General features: G+C 40.9%; 1 protein-coding gene across 1 annotated transcript; it reads right to left on the bottom strand.

Annotated features, from left to right (window-relative positions):
- Positions 1-765: 765 nt before the first annotated feature.
- Positions 766-13,371, bottom strand: C13H6orf62 (chromosome 13 C6orf62 homolog). The gene is made up of 5 exons (XM_057787464.1): positions 11,083-13,371; positions 9,465-9,641; positions 8,488-8,610; positions 4,830-4,964; positions 766-2,223 (listed from the first exon to the last, which is right to left on the bottom strand). The coding sequence occupies exons 1-5, from the start codon at positions 11,209-11,211 to the stop codon at positions 2,098-2,100; spliced, it is 690 nt and encodes a 229-aa protein (XP_057643447.1). The 5' UTR covers positions 11,212-13,371; the 3' UTR covers positions 766-2,097.
- Positions 13,372-13,407: the final 36 nt, after the last annotated feature.

The raw sequence follows: 13,407 nt of genomic DNA, 5'->3' as shown, positions 1-13,407 counted from the left end.
AAGGGTGAAATACTTTTTTCAAAAGATTTGCTTGGTTAGGCACTAAGCTTCTAACTAAATGAAGTGGGGGAAGTGGATATTTTCATATTGTTTGCCATCAATGACTAGCAATAAGCACATAGTACAGAAACCAAAGTTTTAAGGAGCAGATGGCATGTGCTTCTGAATATTAACCTGAAGGGTACAAAGTCAAACCACAGAAAAACTGAATTTTTTGAGATAGTTGACAAGAACATGGATGGTATACACTGTCATGTTGGAAGCATGGTAATGGTACTATAAGATGTTGTAACCAAATAAATAAAGGGAGGGCCTTGGATGTTCCACAAAGCAAAGTGCCTTACCCTCTCTTTGGATTAGAGGGAGATGGGGTGAGAGGGTGTATGGAGGGAATGGGAGGAAGTGAGGAAATGGGAATTGGTATTTCTTTAAAAAAAAAAAAAGATATTTGTAGCCAAGAACACCGTCTCCCCCACACACAAAATCCTGTGCTTACTTGTAACATTGCCCTAAGTATGAAAGGGCAAAAAATTAAATTGTGTGCAAAAATGCAATGGCTGGGTAAATATTTACAAATATACAAAGAAAAAATTTGTGCCAAAATGCTAAAATCTTATACAGTCTTTGCCAATTTATCGAAATTATTCTGAGATAAAAATGGCTGCTTAACTGTCTAACGTACATTAAGAATGATTATTTTTCCCTTTTCTATGAAACAAAAGCAAAAGGCAGGGAACTACTGAAGCTGACCGTCTGTCTTAGATTCTTGTTCAAGTTACAACTGCCAGTTTTTTCTGAATAAACAAACCTGAAGTGACCAACGACATAAGATAAAAAAGTTAACACCGCAAGTTTTATATATTCATCTGAATAGCCAGGAAGCTTTCACCTATTTTATTTAGGTTTCATTTCCCTCCCCCCCAAATTCCAACCAGAAGCTAAATACAAATGGAAACCAGTAAGCACTAGTTTTACTCCAACGGAATAGGATCATTCCGATTTACTCCAATAAAAGTATGCAACCCTTAAGCAAAGCTTTTCTTCATTTAAAAGAAAAAAAAAAACAAAAAAATAAAAATAAAAAAGCTATACAGTAGTCTTTCCTTATGTCATTGCACAATCAAGTTCTGCTTTCAGAACTCTTGACACTCTGGTTATTTTTACAATATAAGATCCCCACTTTTAATTTTGTTTTCTATTCCAAACACTCAACTTCTTTAGGATGGTGTAGAAACCAGTATTTCTGCAAAATTCACTGGATTTTTTATTTGTAATTAAATTTTCTAACACCAAAACAAAACAAAAACCAAAAAGTCCTCTACTTATGATGGTTTTTGCAGCTACGAATGTTCCTTGGTTTTATAGCTGCATTTAGCCACACCAGACTCCAGATCTGCTTTAATGTGTATAAACGCATCTGCACACAGCAGAGTACTCTATAACAGCAACTCGGGGAAAGAGATCTGGGAAAAAAAAATACATGTACTAATGAGTACCAAGAAAACAAACATGGCCCAGTGCACACGAGGCAGAAATAACCTCAATGAGATGCTTTTTTCATTAAGATTTCTTTCCCATGGTTGTAATTTCTTTTTGTAACAACCATTCTGGTCATTAGAATGAATCTGACAGTGCTCTGGAACAACGGTGATTATAGCAAAGCTATTAAGTTTTTAAATGTTATTTATACCTGTTACATTCACTCTCACCCTCAATACTGATGACAGATGTCAGAGGCAAAAACCAGCACAAACATGAAGACCACAACACTGAGTATCACCTGTGCTTTCAGATACATTAAGCATTTCAGTGTACAATAGTCCTTCCTTCACATTTTAGTAAGATGCCGATGCAGTGCAGCAATCTGCACAGCATCTTCTTTCACACAGTCCGTGCAGAAGACATCTAATTTTTTTTTAAAGTTCTGTGATACAAATGATTAAAATAAATCCAGGATGAACAAGTTTCAAAATGCATAGTGTTCTGTGCATGAGTCCATTTTCTTTAAACTCTGAAAGAAAAGTGGTAAGAAAACAGGAAAAGAAAATCGCTGCTGCATTCTCTGGTCTTCTCCATTTTGCTGGTCAATGCTCTTATTTACTCTGGCATATAAGGACGGAGGTGATCCTCTATGGTGCCAACTGCCCAGTGGGTGAGCTGTTCCTGTGGCAGGTAGAGGCAGATGCTGCATAACTTGAAGATGGTGGCTTTGTTTTTTGGAGTCTAGAAGGAAATAAATTTTTAGTAATTTTAATAATTTTTTAAACTGTCAGCCCCTCACAATTTAAGGCCTATGGCACACTACTATAGAGTGTACATAGCAAGAGATTTGTAATTTTCTATCCAGGCATGATATGGGGGAAAATAAGAGATGCCTGAAATAAATGCATAGAGAATTTATGCATTAAAACACTGGGGAAGTCAATAGAACTGTAATATGCCCTGACTCTAGCTCTGGAACCAGCTCTTGCAACAAAGAACAAACAGGTTCCCTATAGCAGTAAAACAAGATCTGGGTTTCCTATCTGCTCTCAGATGGGAAATATGCAGATCTGTGTCCAAACAACCAATTTTTTTTTTATTTTTAAAAATTATGAGACAACTTTTTTTTTTTTTTCCGAGACAGGGTTTCTTTGTAGTTTTTTGGTTCCTGTCCTGGAACTAGCTCTTGTAGACCAGGCTGGCCTCGAACTCACAGAGATCCGCCTGCCTCTGCCTCCCGAGTGCTGGGATTAAAGGCGTGCGCCACCACCGCCTGGCACCAACTAACTTTTAACTTGATATGCTTCCAAGTTTATTAAAGGTACTTTGTCTTTCTATTCTTGATGGTCACTAACCCTGTTTTTTTTCCCCCCAGACAGGGTTTCTCTGTAGCTTTGGAACCTGGAACTCACTCTGTACACCAGGCTGGCCTTGGAACTCATAGAGATCTGCCTATCTCTGCCTCAGAGTGCTGGGATTAAAGGTATGTGCCACCACCACCCAGGTTAAAACGCCTGCTTTTGAAATTAAGAGTCCTGAACTTTTTATGAGCTTTGAGATATGCACCAACTTGTTGAACAAATCTCTTCTATATAGTAGATACTAAGAAACTGAAAGGTACTCACAATATGCTTTCAATGCCATTAATTCAATCATAGACCTTAAACATGCAAGACCAAGTTTCATTTAAAATGTAATAGAAACATGAGGAAGGAAGCTAGTGTGGTGGGATATAACATTCAGGAAGCAGAGGCAGGCAGATCTCTGTGAGTTACTTAGAGGCGACCTGTCTCAAAAACAGAAAATGTCACAAAAATCAAGTCACAATAACTTTATGAGTAGGGTTTGTGTAATTTGACACCAGGCAGAAACACATTCTCTAAAGCCGGAGAGGTACTAAGAACATCTAGCCATCCACTCTAGGGAGACCTATGGCACACAGCTGCGCTGAATGCCTTTCAGCATGTAACTGTCTCTTTAAATGTCTGCATTCCCTACTGATGTAGGAGTGTCTTCTGTCTATGTGTTACTTTCATTGGTTAAATAAAGAAGCTGCCTTGGCCTTTTGATAGGCCAGCCCTTAGGTGGGTGGAGTAGACAGAACAGAATTCTGGGAGGCAGAAAGCAGAGTCAGGCAGACACCATGAAGCTCCGGCCCGAGATGGACAGAGGTTAGGATCTTTCCCGGTAAGCCACAGCCTTGTGGTGCTACACAGATTTAATGGAAACGGATTAATCAAGATGTAAGAGTTAAGCCGGGCGGTGGTGGCGCACGCCTTTAATCCCAGCACTCGGGAGGCAGAGGCGGGCGGATCTCTGTGAGTTCGAGACCAGCCTGGTCTACAGAGCTAGTTCCAGGACAGGCTCCAAAACCACAGAGAAACCCTGTCTCGAAAAAACCAAAAAAAAAAAAAAAAAAAAAAAGATGTAAGAGTTAGTCAATATGAGGCTAGAAATAATGGGCCAGGCAGTGTTTAAATGAATACAATTTGTGTGTTGTTATTTCGGTGTATAAGCTAGCTAGCCAGGCAGCTGGGAGCTGGGCTGCAGCCCGCTGCTCCTTTTACTACACCCTACCTTGAATATGCTTGATAAATAACAGCCCTAGCCGATCCTCACACTTTTCAGTCTGATTTTTTTTAACTGCAGAATGCCTGTTTTGATAAATACCTGGATTGCCACAAGTGAGTAACAGTTTTTTTTTTTTTTGCCTTACTTTTTAAGATTCGCATTTAAGTGGTCTACTAGTCCTGGGGATAGTTTAGTCAGTCAAGTGCTTGCTAGACCAAGCATAAGGATCTCAGTAGTATGTAGTTCTTATGAAGCAGAACCAGATGAAACCCTAGGACTTGGACATTGCATAAGGAACCACATCCACATATAGCCATACATACCTGCACACTTGCACTCCCCTTCTCCCCCTCCACAATACATATTTTTTGTTTTTTTTATATTTATTTATTTATTATGTATACAATATTCTGTCTGTGTATATGCCTGCAGGTCAGAAGAGGGCACCAGACCTCATTACAGATGGTTGTGAGCCACCATGTGGTTGCTGGGAATTGAACTCAGGATCTTCGGAAGAGCAGGCAATGCTCTTAACCACTGAGCCATCTCTCCAGCCCCTAAAATACATATTTTGATCAACTGGAAGTGGAGCAGTAACTGAGTCTATTTCTAATTAGCTCCCAGGTGATATTTACCCCATTGACCAGGGACTTGGAAAGCTTGCTCTTTAGGAAGTGCTCATAAGAAACAAAAGTCTGGGAACTTCTCTGAAGGGGCCTAAGATAGGTTTCTTAATTTAACATGAGCACCAAACTAGTCCTAAAAAAATTCCTTACCTGCAAATGTTGTCTGTCAATGAAGAGAAACACTGACTGGTTAGGATTGTTGACAACAATTCCTGTCTTGTCCTTGCGGCTCAGTACATGCAGAAACTGTTTCTCATAGTCACCGTGATGAAATTCAAATTTGGCCTAATTATAAAATACAAACATTTTATGTAGTTACAATTACATTGCACTGACTAACCATCATCTACTGCTTCCACATGAATGTCTGTGCTGACCAGTATGGAAACAAGAGACACACAGGGTGTCTTAGATTTAATTAAAGTTATGAGCAACATAAAACTCAGTTCATTTCAAATCAAACTAAAATAAACGCACTTCTTGCAGGTATAGTAACACATGCTTGTAATTCCAGCAATCAGAAGACTGAGATTAGACAAGATAGACTACCTGTCCCAAAACAATAAAAATAAGCAAAATCACTCACTCACACACACACTCACTTCAGTTAACATCAGTCACATTTCAAATGCCCAAATCACATCTAGCTTGATCTATTGAGAAACACATTACAGAAAATTCCACTTAGCAACACTCCAACATAATTTGGTGATTTTATAATACTTTTTAACTTTAAAACTTCAGCTTCCTTGCCATACATTAAGGCTCTAACCCACTGCATCAGACAATTAAAGAGGAAATGCAAACCTAATGCATCCAATGAAATGCAAAGCCCTCAATGAGCAACACAGCCCTTCTTATACAAATGGGCTTCCGAAAAAATGCTACGGAAGAAAAAAACCAAATGGAAAAAGTCAACTTCATTCTTTCACATGTCTAAGGGCAAAAGAAGGGAGAAATACTGGGCAAAAAGATCAGGCTTAATAGAGAACTCAAGAAACCTTTAAAATCTTTCAGATAATTCAGAACTGTAAATAGTTACAGTTCATTTGCCTTGAGCAATTATGCTACTAAGAACACTGCAGGCAATATTAAGATGTAAAATCATGAGTGGCTGCTATTTAGGTGTCACTATCAAATATATTTTAACACCTCCACCCCTGCCATGGTAACTTGTGAATGCTGGGCTCTTTCACTGAGTTATACTGTTCATCTCTCCCTTTCTCTTAGTGACACTATGGATAAGCCCAGGTCTTGCACACAAGTGTTCCACTAAGTCACTAAGTCATGACTCTAGCTCTCTCAATAGCTTTTGCTATAAATCTAGCATTCAGGGCCAGAGTGTGATGGCACACACCTTTAATCTCACCACTTCAGGAAGCAGGTGGATTTCTGAGAGTTCCAGCTGAGCCAGGACTACATAGTAATCACAGCACCAAATATTATGATTCTATGCGCAAGAAACCTTAGTGGGTAAGACAGAGACATGCCATGCAGACAGAGAGTATGTGAGTGGTTTTATTGAGAAAAAAGGAATGGAAAAGAGGGGAGGAAAGAGACCAGCCTCTGGGGACAGGATTGGTGGAAAAGAGAGACTGAGAGTGAGAATGAGAGAGACAGAGAGAGGAAGAGAAATAGGCGGAGTTTTGCCTTTTAAAGGGACAAAACACTGGGGCAGGCATGATGCAGTAGTGACTCACTCTGCAAGGTACCCAAGGGATGGGGCCAGATGTGCCAGGATCTAACAATAACCCTGTCTCAACCCCCCCCCCCAAAAAAAAACCAAAACAGCAACAACAAAAAAAATGAAAATAGTCTGAGATTCACCATATAGTTCCATAGCATTTAAGTTATATCCTACTGAATTTCTTGAGGAAGGAATGTTCCACACCAAATAAAACTGGCATAAGGAAGACACAAAGAAACTCTCTGAAATAATGAAATACTCTAGTCTCTCCCAGCATCTCACTGTACTAAGCATGACAAGGACACATTCAAAGCCTTTACTCCCTACTAAACACCACTACAAATGTACTCAAATTTAGAAGTTTCGAATATTGGGTTTTTAAAAATAGTCTGAGTTAAAATTTCTTTTTTCATTTGCCTTTATATTCAAATTCTCTCAATTTCTTTTTTTTTTTTTAATGGGAGAAGCAGGGGCCATTTCTAAGAGAGCATTTCCAAGGGAGGAGTGGGCCACAGCTGGGAAAGTCAGCAGCTCCATGGCCTCGTTTAGGATAGAGTAGAGTAGACCAACTACGTATCTTTAATATCCCAGAATGAAAATGTGAGAAAAATAAAACCCTATCAGTAATGTACAAATATGGACTCCATATCCCCATTATGTCCTAAACAATATGTGTAACACCATTATGTGGCTGTTTGTTATAAGCAAGCCAGATATGCTCAATAGTATACAGAAATTTATATGCTAATACTACTGTTTTACATAAACTGAGCATATGCATTCCATATCTTGGAACCAATCCCAATAAGGTATAAAACATACAGATGCTGCTTTAAATTTCTTAAGGGAATGAAATTAGCGTCACATTACTAGCTTATTTTACTACAGGTGAGCCATAAAGTTAATAGCAAAGTTATTACGCATATATTATAATCAATCCTGATGGCTCAAGAAACCTGTAATTAGTTCAAAGAACTTTTCATAGAAGGCAGTGAGTCATGAGTATAAGCTTTACTTTGTTTACTTTTACCTTCTTTTATTAATTTAATTACTGTTTTTTATATGGCTGTTTTATTACATGTGTGTCCATATATCATGTGTATGCCTGGTTGTAAGGCACCATGTGGGCACTAGAAATTGAACCAGCTCCAGTGAAGACTGAGCGCTCTTCACCCGAGGGAGCTCGCGTCTCCAGCTTTTTAAGAGGACTTATTTTGGCTTACTTTTTGCCTTGTTTGTTCCAAACTGAATGACCCTGAACTTATTATTGCTCTCTCTTTTTAACTGTCTCATTTCTTTTTCTACAGGGTCACACACACCTAGTTATCACTAATTAGTATTTAGATTAGAAATGTATATAAAATATTTAGGGAAAGATTAATACACTTGCTTTTAATAACCTTTAGGCAAGGCCGGGCGGTGGTGGCGCACGCCTTTAATCCCAGCACTTGGGAGGCAGAGGCAGGTGGATCTCTGTGAGTTCGAGACCAGCCTGGTCTACAAGAGCTAGTTCCAGGACAGGCTCCAAAGCCACAGAGAAACCCTGTCTCGAAAAACCAAAAAAAAAAAAAAAAATAAAAAAAAAAATAACCTTTAGGCACAATTTCAAGTAATAGTTCATGAACTAAGGTATAATCTGCCTGCCTGTCTTCCAAGTGCTAGGATGAAAAGTCATGTACCACCACTGCCCAGCAGATAAATGCCCTTTAAAAAAATGTTCCAAAATGGCAGTAAGAAGTCAGTAAAGAGGACTGGGGGGGTTGCAGCTCTGTAGATTGAGTGACTCGGAAACGTGAAGCCTGGGTTCTATATCCAGCTACATAAACCTAGCATGGAGCCAAGACTCTCAGGAAGTTCAAGATCATCCTGGGGTACATAGGCGATTAGAGGTCAGTCTAGGCAACATTGAGACTTTGTCAGGGAGGGGGGAAAAGTCTGCAAGATGTTAGTAAAAGTTAATTAAAAACCAAAGGTGTTAAGAGATTCTATAAATTTCTCATATGACATAATATTTAAAAAGACAGCAAAGACTTATGAAATAATTATTGAATCCATATCCCTCAGAATTTAAGTTAAACCTATTTCAGATGCTGTCACTGAAGTGCTCACTACTTTATTTACCTGAACAGGCCTAAAAGGTTCATCAGATTCCTTCCACCTAGAAAACAGGAGACAAACAATTTTCTCAATATCATTCCGAGGCCAAAGAATGAAATCCATCTCCTGAGTACAGCCAATTACATCCTAGAAAACGACAGAAGATTTTTTTAAGGTTTAAAGAAGCGAAGTGGTATGACAAAAGGCATAAATATAGGGTTTAACTACAGAATCATTTCTTACCTACCTTCAGGGGTTAAAGACTGTACACAAATAATTCTTGCTCTAATAAAAATTTTTATATTGTAGAATCCAGTCATTTAGTCCAATGTCCCTCATACAAAAAGGATCTTTCTCAGTGTGTGACTAACTTCCAACTGAAGAGCTAATGTTACTACTGCTTATGCCTTTATTTCATCTTTCAAAATCAAATGTATCTGGAAAAAATATTCCCAAACCACCCTTATTACACAAAGTATTATGATGTGCTGTTAAGACGGCTACTTTTCTCCATTCTCGTTCCCAGCATCATATTCCATGTATCTGTTTCCAAAAGTCAGTGCACTTCTTCCAGACCACAAACAGTCATAGCCAGGTTTCCTCTGCTTTAACTAATTTTGGATGATACACCAGATTAACTTCAATGTAATGCCGTTTTGAAGGTTGGCAGTAATATATTTTGTTTAACATATTATTTACAGTAATCACATACATTATCATTCCATCTAAGCAAAGTGACCCATGCTTTTATTGGAAGTTAAACTTAGGATAAAAAAGGTACTTCAAGGTATTTAAAACAATTTTATGCATAATATACCCAATGGAATGGAGGATACCTCTACATGCTTTATCCAGATAAGAATGATCTTGAGCCAAAAATACACTCATTACATATCTGAGGTCTCTAAACACAAAGATTGTTAGCCACTTTCAGGGGGAAACTGCAAACTTTAATTCACACAAACTCATTTCCTAAGTAAGTCAAGACTTCCAGAACTTACCCTTCTCATAGACTGGTATCGGGGAGCATGGAGCTGTACCACATCCTTCTGTAGAAGCTCTATAGAACTTTCCAAGGAATAGCTGGAATCTCGCACACCTTTCAGAATATTTTCTTCATAATTATTTGTCATGACTGGTATAACCTCAGACACTTCAAAAAGTGCTGACTTTTTCTTCTAAAAGAAAAAAATTCAGTGATACAGTGCTTACATAAATTCACTTAACTGGTTCTACAGGCAACTGAATTAAAATCTCACTAGTTTAAAATACACAAGTATTCAAAAGAATTAACTATTTTATTCCTGAAACTATATCAAGTTCAATTACCTTTTCTGGATATTATCTGACTACAATTATCAATGTTTAAAAGGGAGAAAAGGTAAATTGTGTTTCCAAATTAGTTGAGATCAAGTGCTCATTACCAATCTAACTTAAAAAAACTCCACACACACAAAGCATACGTAACAACACAGGGTGGTCCTTGGGGCACCCTATGAATTATGTGCAAAAGCCTATCTAATTTTGACACTTAAGAGCCTGGGTTCAAGCCGGGTGGTGGTGCATGCTTTTAATCCCAGCACTTGGGAGGCAGAGGCAGGCGGGATCTCTGAGTTTGAGACCAGCCTGGTCTACAAGAGCGAGTTCCAGAAGAGGAAGGACTGTTACACAGAGAAACACTGTCTCCAATCAAAACAAAAAAAGAGCTTGGATTTAGAGAACCTACATTGCAACCTTCAACCAAAATATAATCAGATCTTATCAAATTTGCTATCAACACGTTAAAAAAAAAACAACACACACAGACAAAAACAGAAAATGTGAAAATAGCTCATCAATACAACTACTCTGGAACACTACAATACTCTTAACAGCTGAAGAAAAACACTTAAGATTGGGGAATAAACGTGGAAGCTTATAAAAATTACTAAACAGATATCACGCTAAGATTACATTTCTGATCAGCAAACTACTTTCAGTGCATAAGTCAAAGTTGCACTTCCTTTAGTCATAACCCAATCATACGTCAAACAGCTCTGTTGATAATTGTCCACTTTGAGTTGCCAAAGAATATGGCTTTTACGGCATTCTCCTTGACTTTCATAACTCAAATTCATCTGATATTTAACTGTGGAACTAGATCACACTCACACAGATCGTTTTTAATTGTAAAAAAGAAGCAATTCTAAACAAAAATTTACCATTTCAATATTTAATTGCTTCTAAATATTGCAAAGTATTGTTTCGTTAACTATACCCTAAGAAATGAAACTATTAAGATTTGAAGTAACAGACTAAATTTAGCATATAATAAACATTTGATTCTGCTGTAACACTTAAGACATCCTACTTACAACTTCATAAAGTTCCTTCTTTTGTTCTACATAAAAGTTTTACAGTTACTCAGTCCCATGTCAGTTAAAAATGTATTCTGAATTACTTTTCAAAGTCAAATAATATAGAAAAGTACTCCATTTTCTGCAAAAATTCACTTCACAGAATTACCCCTAAGGGCAAAAACACAAAGTAGTCTTTCTCCACTCTCAAACCTAATATGCATAAAATACTCAAATAACAAATAATATGCACTTGCAAAAATCACTTAGGAACTTAAATTACCTTCTCCTTGAACACAAAGGCAATATACATCTTGAAGTCAAACTGGTCAGCTAGAGATTCTTTTTTCTTCCTAAGCTGAGCACGCAGTCTGTTCAGAGCTTGTTTCTTCCGGGAGTTTGGGTCCCCCATTGTGAAACACAGGTGGTACTAAAGCCTTTGGAAACTGTCACTAACTATGGGCACTTTTTCTTAAGACTCAAGTACAACAGAAACAAGTCATTTTTCCTGCTAATATGATTGAATAGCTAAAATCACAACTGTAACCCCCAAACTGCACCTTCTGGCAATATTAGCAGACTGTCATACCACAGGGTCAAGAAACAAAAGTTGCTGTCCAGTCATGTTTGGACAATAATGTTTAAGGGAGAGGTGGGAAAGGGAAAGGCAAGGAAGGAAAGAGGAGAAAAACTTCGAACTAACTTTCTGGAAAACGCATTTGGCTAAACTGCCAAGATAAAAGGTTTTGAAGGGGAAGTGAAAAACCTATCATCAGGATCTAGGTGTGCAATAAAACACAGCTGACACCAGTCCAATCCTTGAAATCCATCCGGATTTTCCCCCTTTTAAGAAAAGGGATTAGGAAAAGGAAAAAGGAGGGAAAATTGTGATGTTGCTTCCCAAATATAGAAAAAGGGGGGGAGGAAAAAAAACGAAAACCACCAAAACAGGGTAGGTGAATGAAACTGAAATCCCCAGTTGGATTTTACCCAGCCAGATCCATGGCTGCAGTACCTGATTAATTCTTAGTTATTTCAGATTTCACTACTGCTATGTACTGTCAGTGCTTTGCTATTGATTACACTTGGTGGTGAGCAAAGAGGAAAGTGCAAAATCAGCAGAGAAAGAAGGGGAGAGGTACAGGGTTTCCCTGCAATCAACTACAGTGTATACCGGGGGCGGACAGCTGTTGCCCAAAGGAGCCATGAGAAAAAACAGCGGAGTCATTACCAACTTCCCCATCACCCACGTTTTCACCCTCAGGCGGCTGCGAACGCTGCTGCCAAGGAGAACCATGATGGCAAAGGGAAAGGGGGGTCTATTAAACGATATTAATAGTTATTCCGGCTCTGTGATTAGCCCTGATTAATGCCCCGGATCTAAGCACCCTCAGCCCTGAGGTGGGTTCTACATTCCCCGGGGAGCCCTCCGTATAAATTTGACCCCGTTCAGGTCCGGGATGGTGGGGAGTTCGATTATCTTCGTGTGAGCATGGCTGGGGCAAAGGTGGCGGGTTCTCCCACGTCCCAGGCCGGGCCCGGGGATCACCTGCCGTCGACCCCCAGTTCCCACCCCCACCCCTCGCCTTCAGCGGCAGCGACTCACTCGCACCACGGGAGACACTGGATCACTCGGGTTCTCACTCATTTCACCGTGGAAAGAATTCCCGCCCGGGTAGAAAAGGCGGAAAGAGAATAAAGTGGGATGGATCAGTTGGGAGGGGAAAAGAAGAAAATAATCGTGTTAATAAGAATTACTTCTTAAAGGAAGCCCACCCTCCCACCCCAAAAAAAGAAAGGAATGAAGTTCCCGGGTTCTGGATTCGCTTTTCCCGTTCAACAGCCCATGTTTCCCGAGTGGGGGCGGCTGGGTGGTTTCCCAAGGGGGGGGCAGAGGCCGGGATCGAGGCGGCAGGGCGGGGTCCCCGCGGAGAGGAGAGCGGGACTCGCAGGCCGACCGTCGGAGGGCCGTCTAGCCGCAGCCTGCGGGCGGAGCGGCGGCGGCGGAGGAGGAGGCGGCGGCGGGAGCGCTGCTCGTGGCGCGGGCGGGAGCCATGTCAAGAGAACACGACGGGCCGACGGAGCCCCTCCATGCCCGCTGCGCTGCGCTCTGTGGCCGGGCCGCGCGCACTGCTGCCGCCGCTCAGCCCCCACCTGGGCCCCATAGTCGGGCTCGGCGCCCCGGGCGAGGACGGAGGGAAGGACGCGGCGCGGGGGGGAAGGGGGAAAGAGACGGCGAGGACGGAGGAGAGCGCGCGGGAGGGACGGGGTGGGGAGGGGAGCCCTGCGCTACGGCCTGTCCGCGGAGTGAGCACGGCAAAGTTGTCTCAATTCAAGCGTCGGCTCCCGAGGCCTGCTTCGCCCGCCGGGCACAGTCCGAGAGAGCCCCGAGGAATGGGGTAACGAAGCCGAAGTGGAGGAGGGCGAGCGTCCACGGGGCCACAGCCTCGTTTCCCCCGCACCGGAGTGGGCTGCAGAAGCGGCGGCTGCCTCAGGAGCCTCCCGGGTCCGGGGCTGAGTCGCGTTTGAGGGAAAGAAACAAGAACAAACAACTTAAAATGGCAGCGACGGCCGCTGCGTCACCCGCCCCTCAGCGGCGCCACCCCGA

Source organism: Chionomys nivalis, chromosome 13, assembly GCF_950005125.1.
Source record: "Chionomys nivalis chromosome 13, mChiNiv1.1, whole genome shotgun sequence".
NCBI classification, from domain to species: domain Eukaryota; kingdom Metazoa; phylum Chordata; class Mammalia; order Rodentia; family Cricetidae; genus Chionomys; species Chionomys nivalis.
This window is presented reverse-complemented; position numbering and strand designations above follow the sequence as displayed.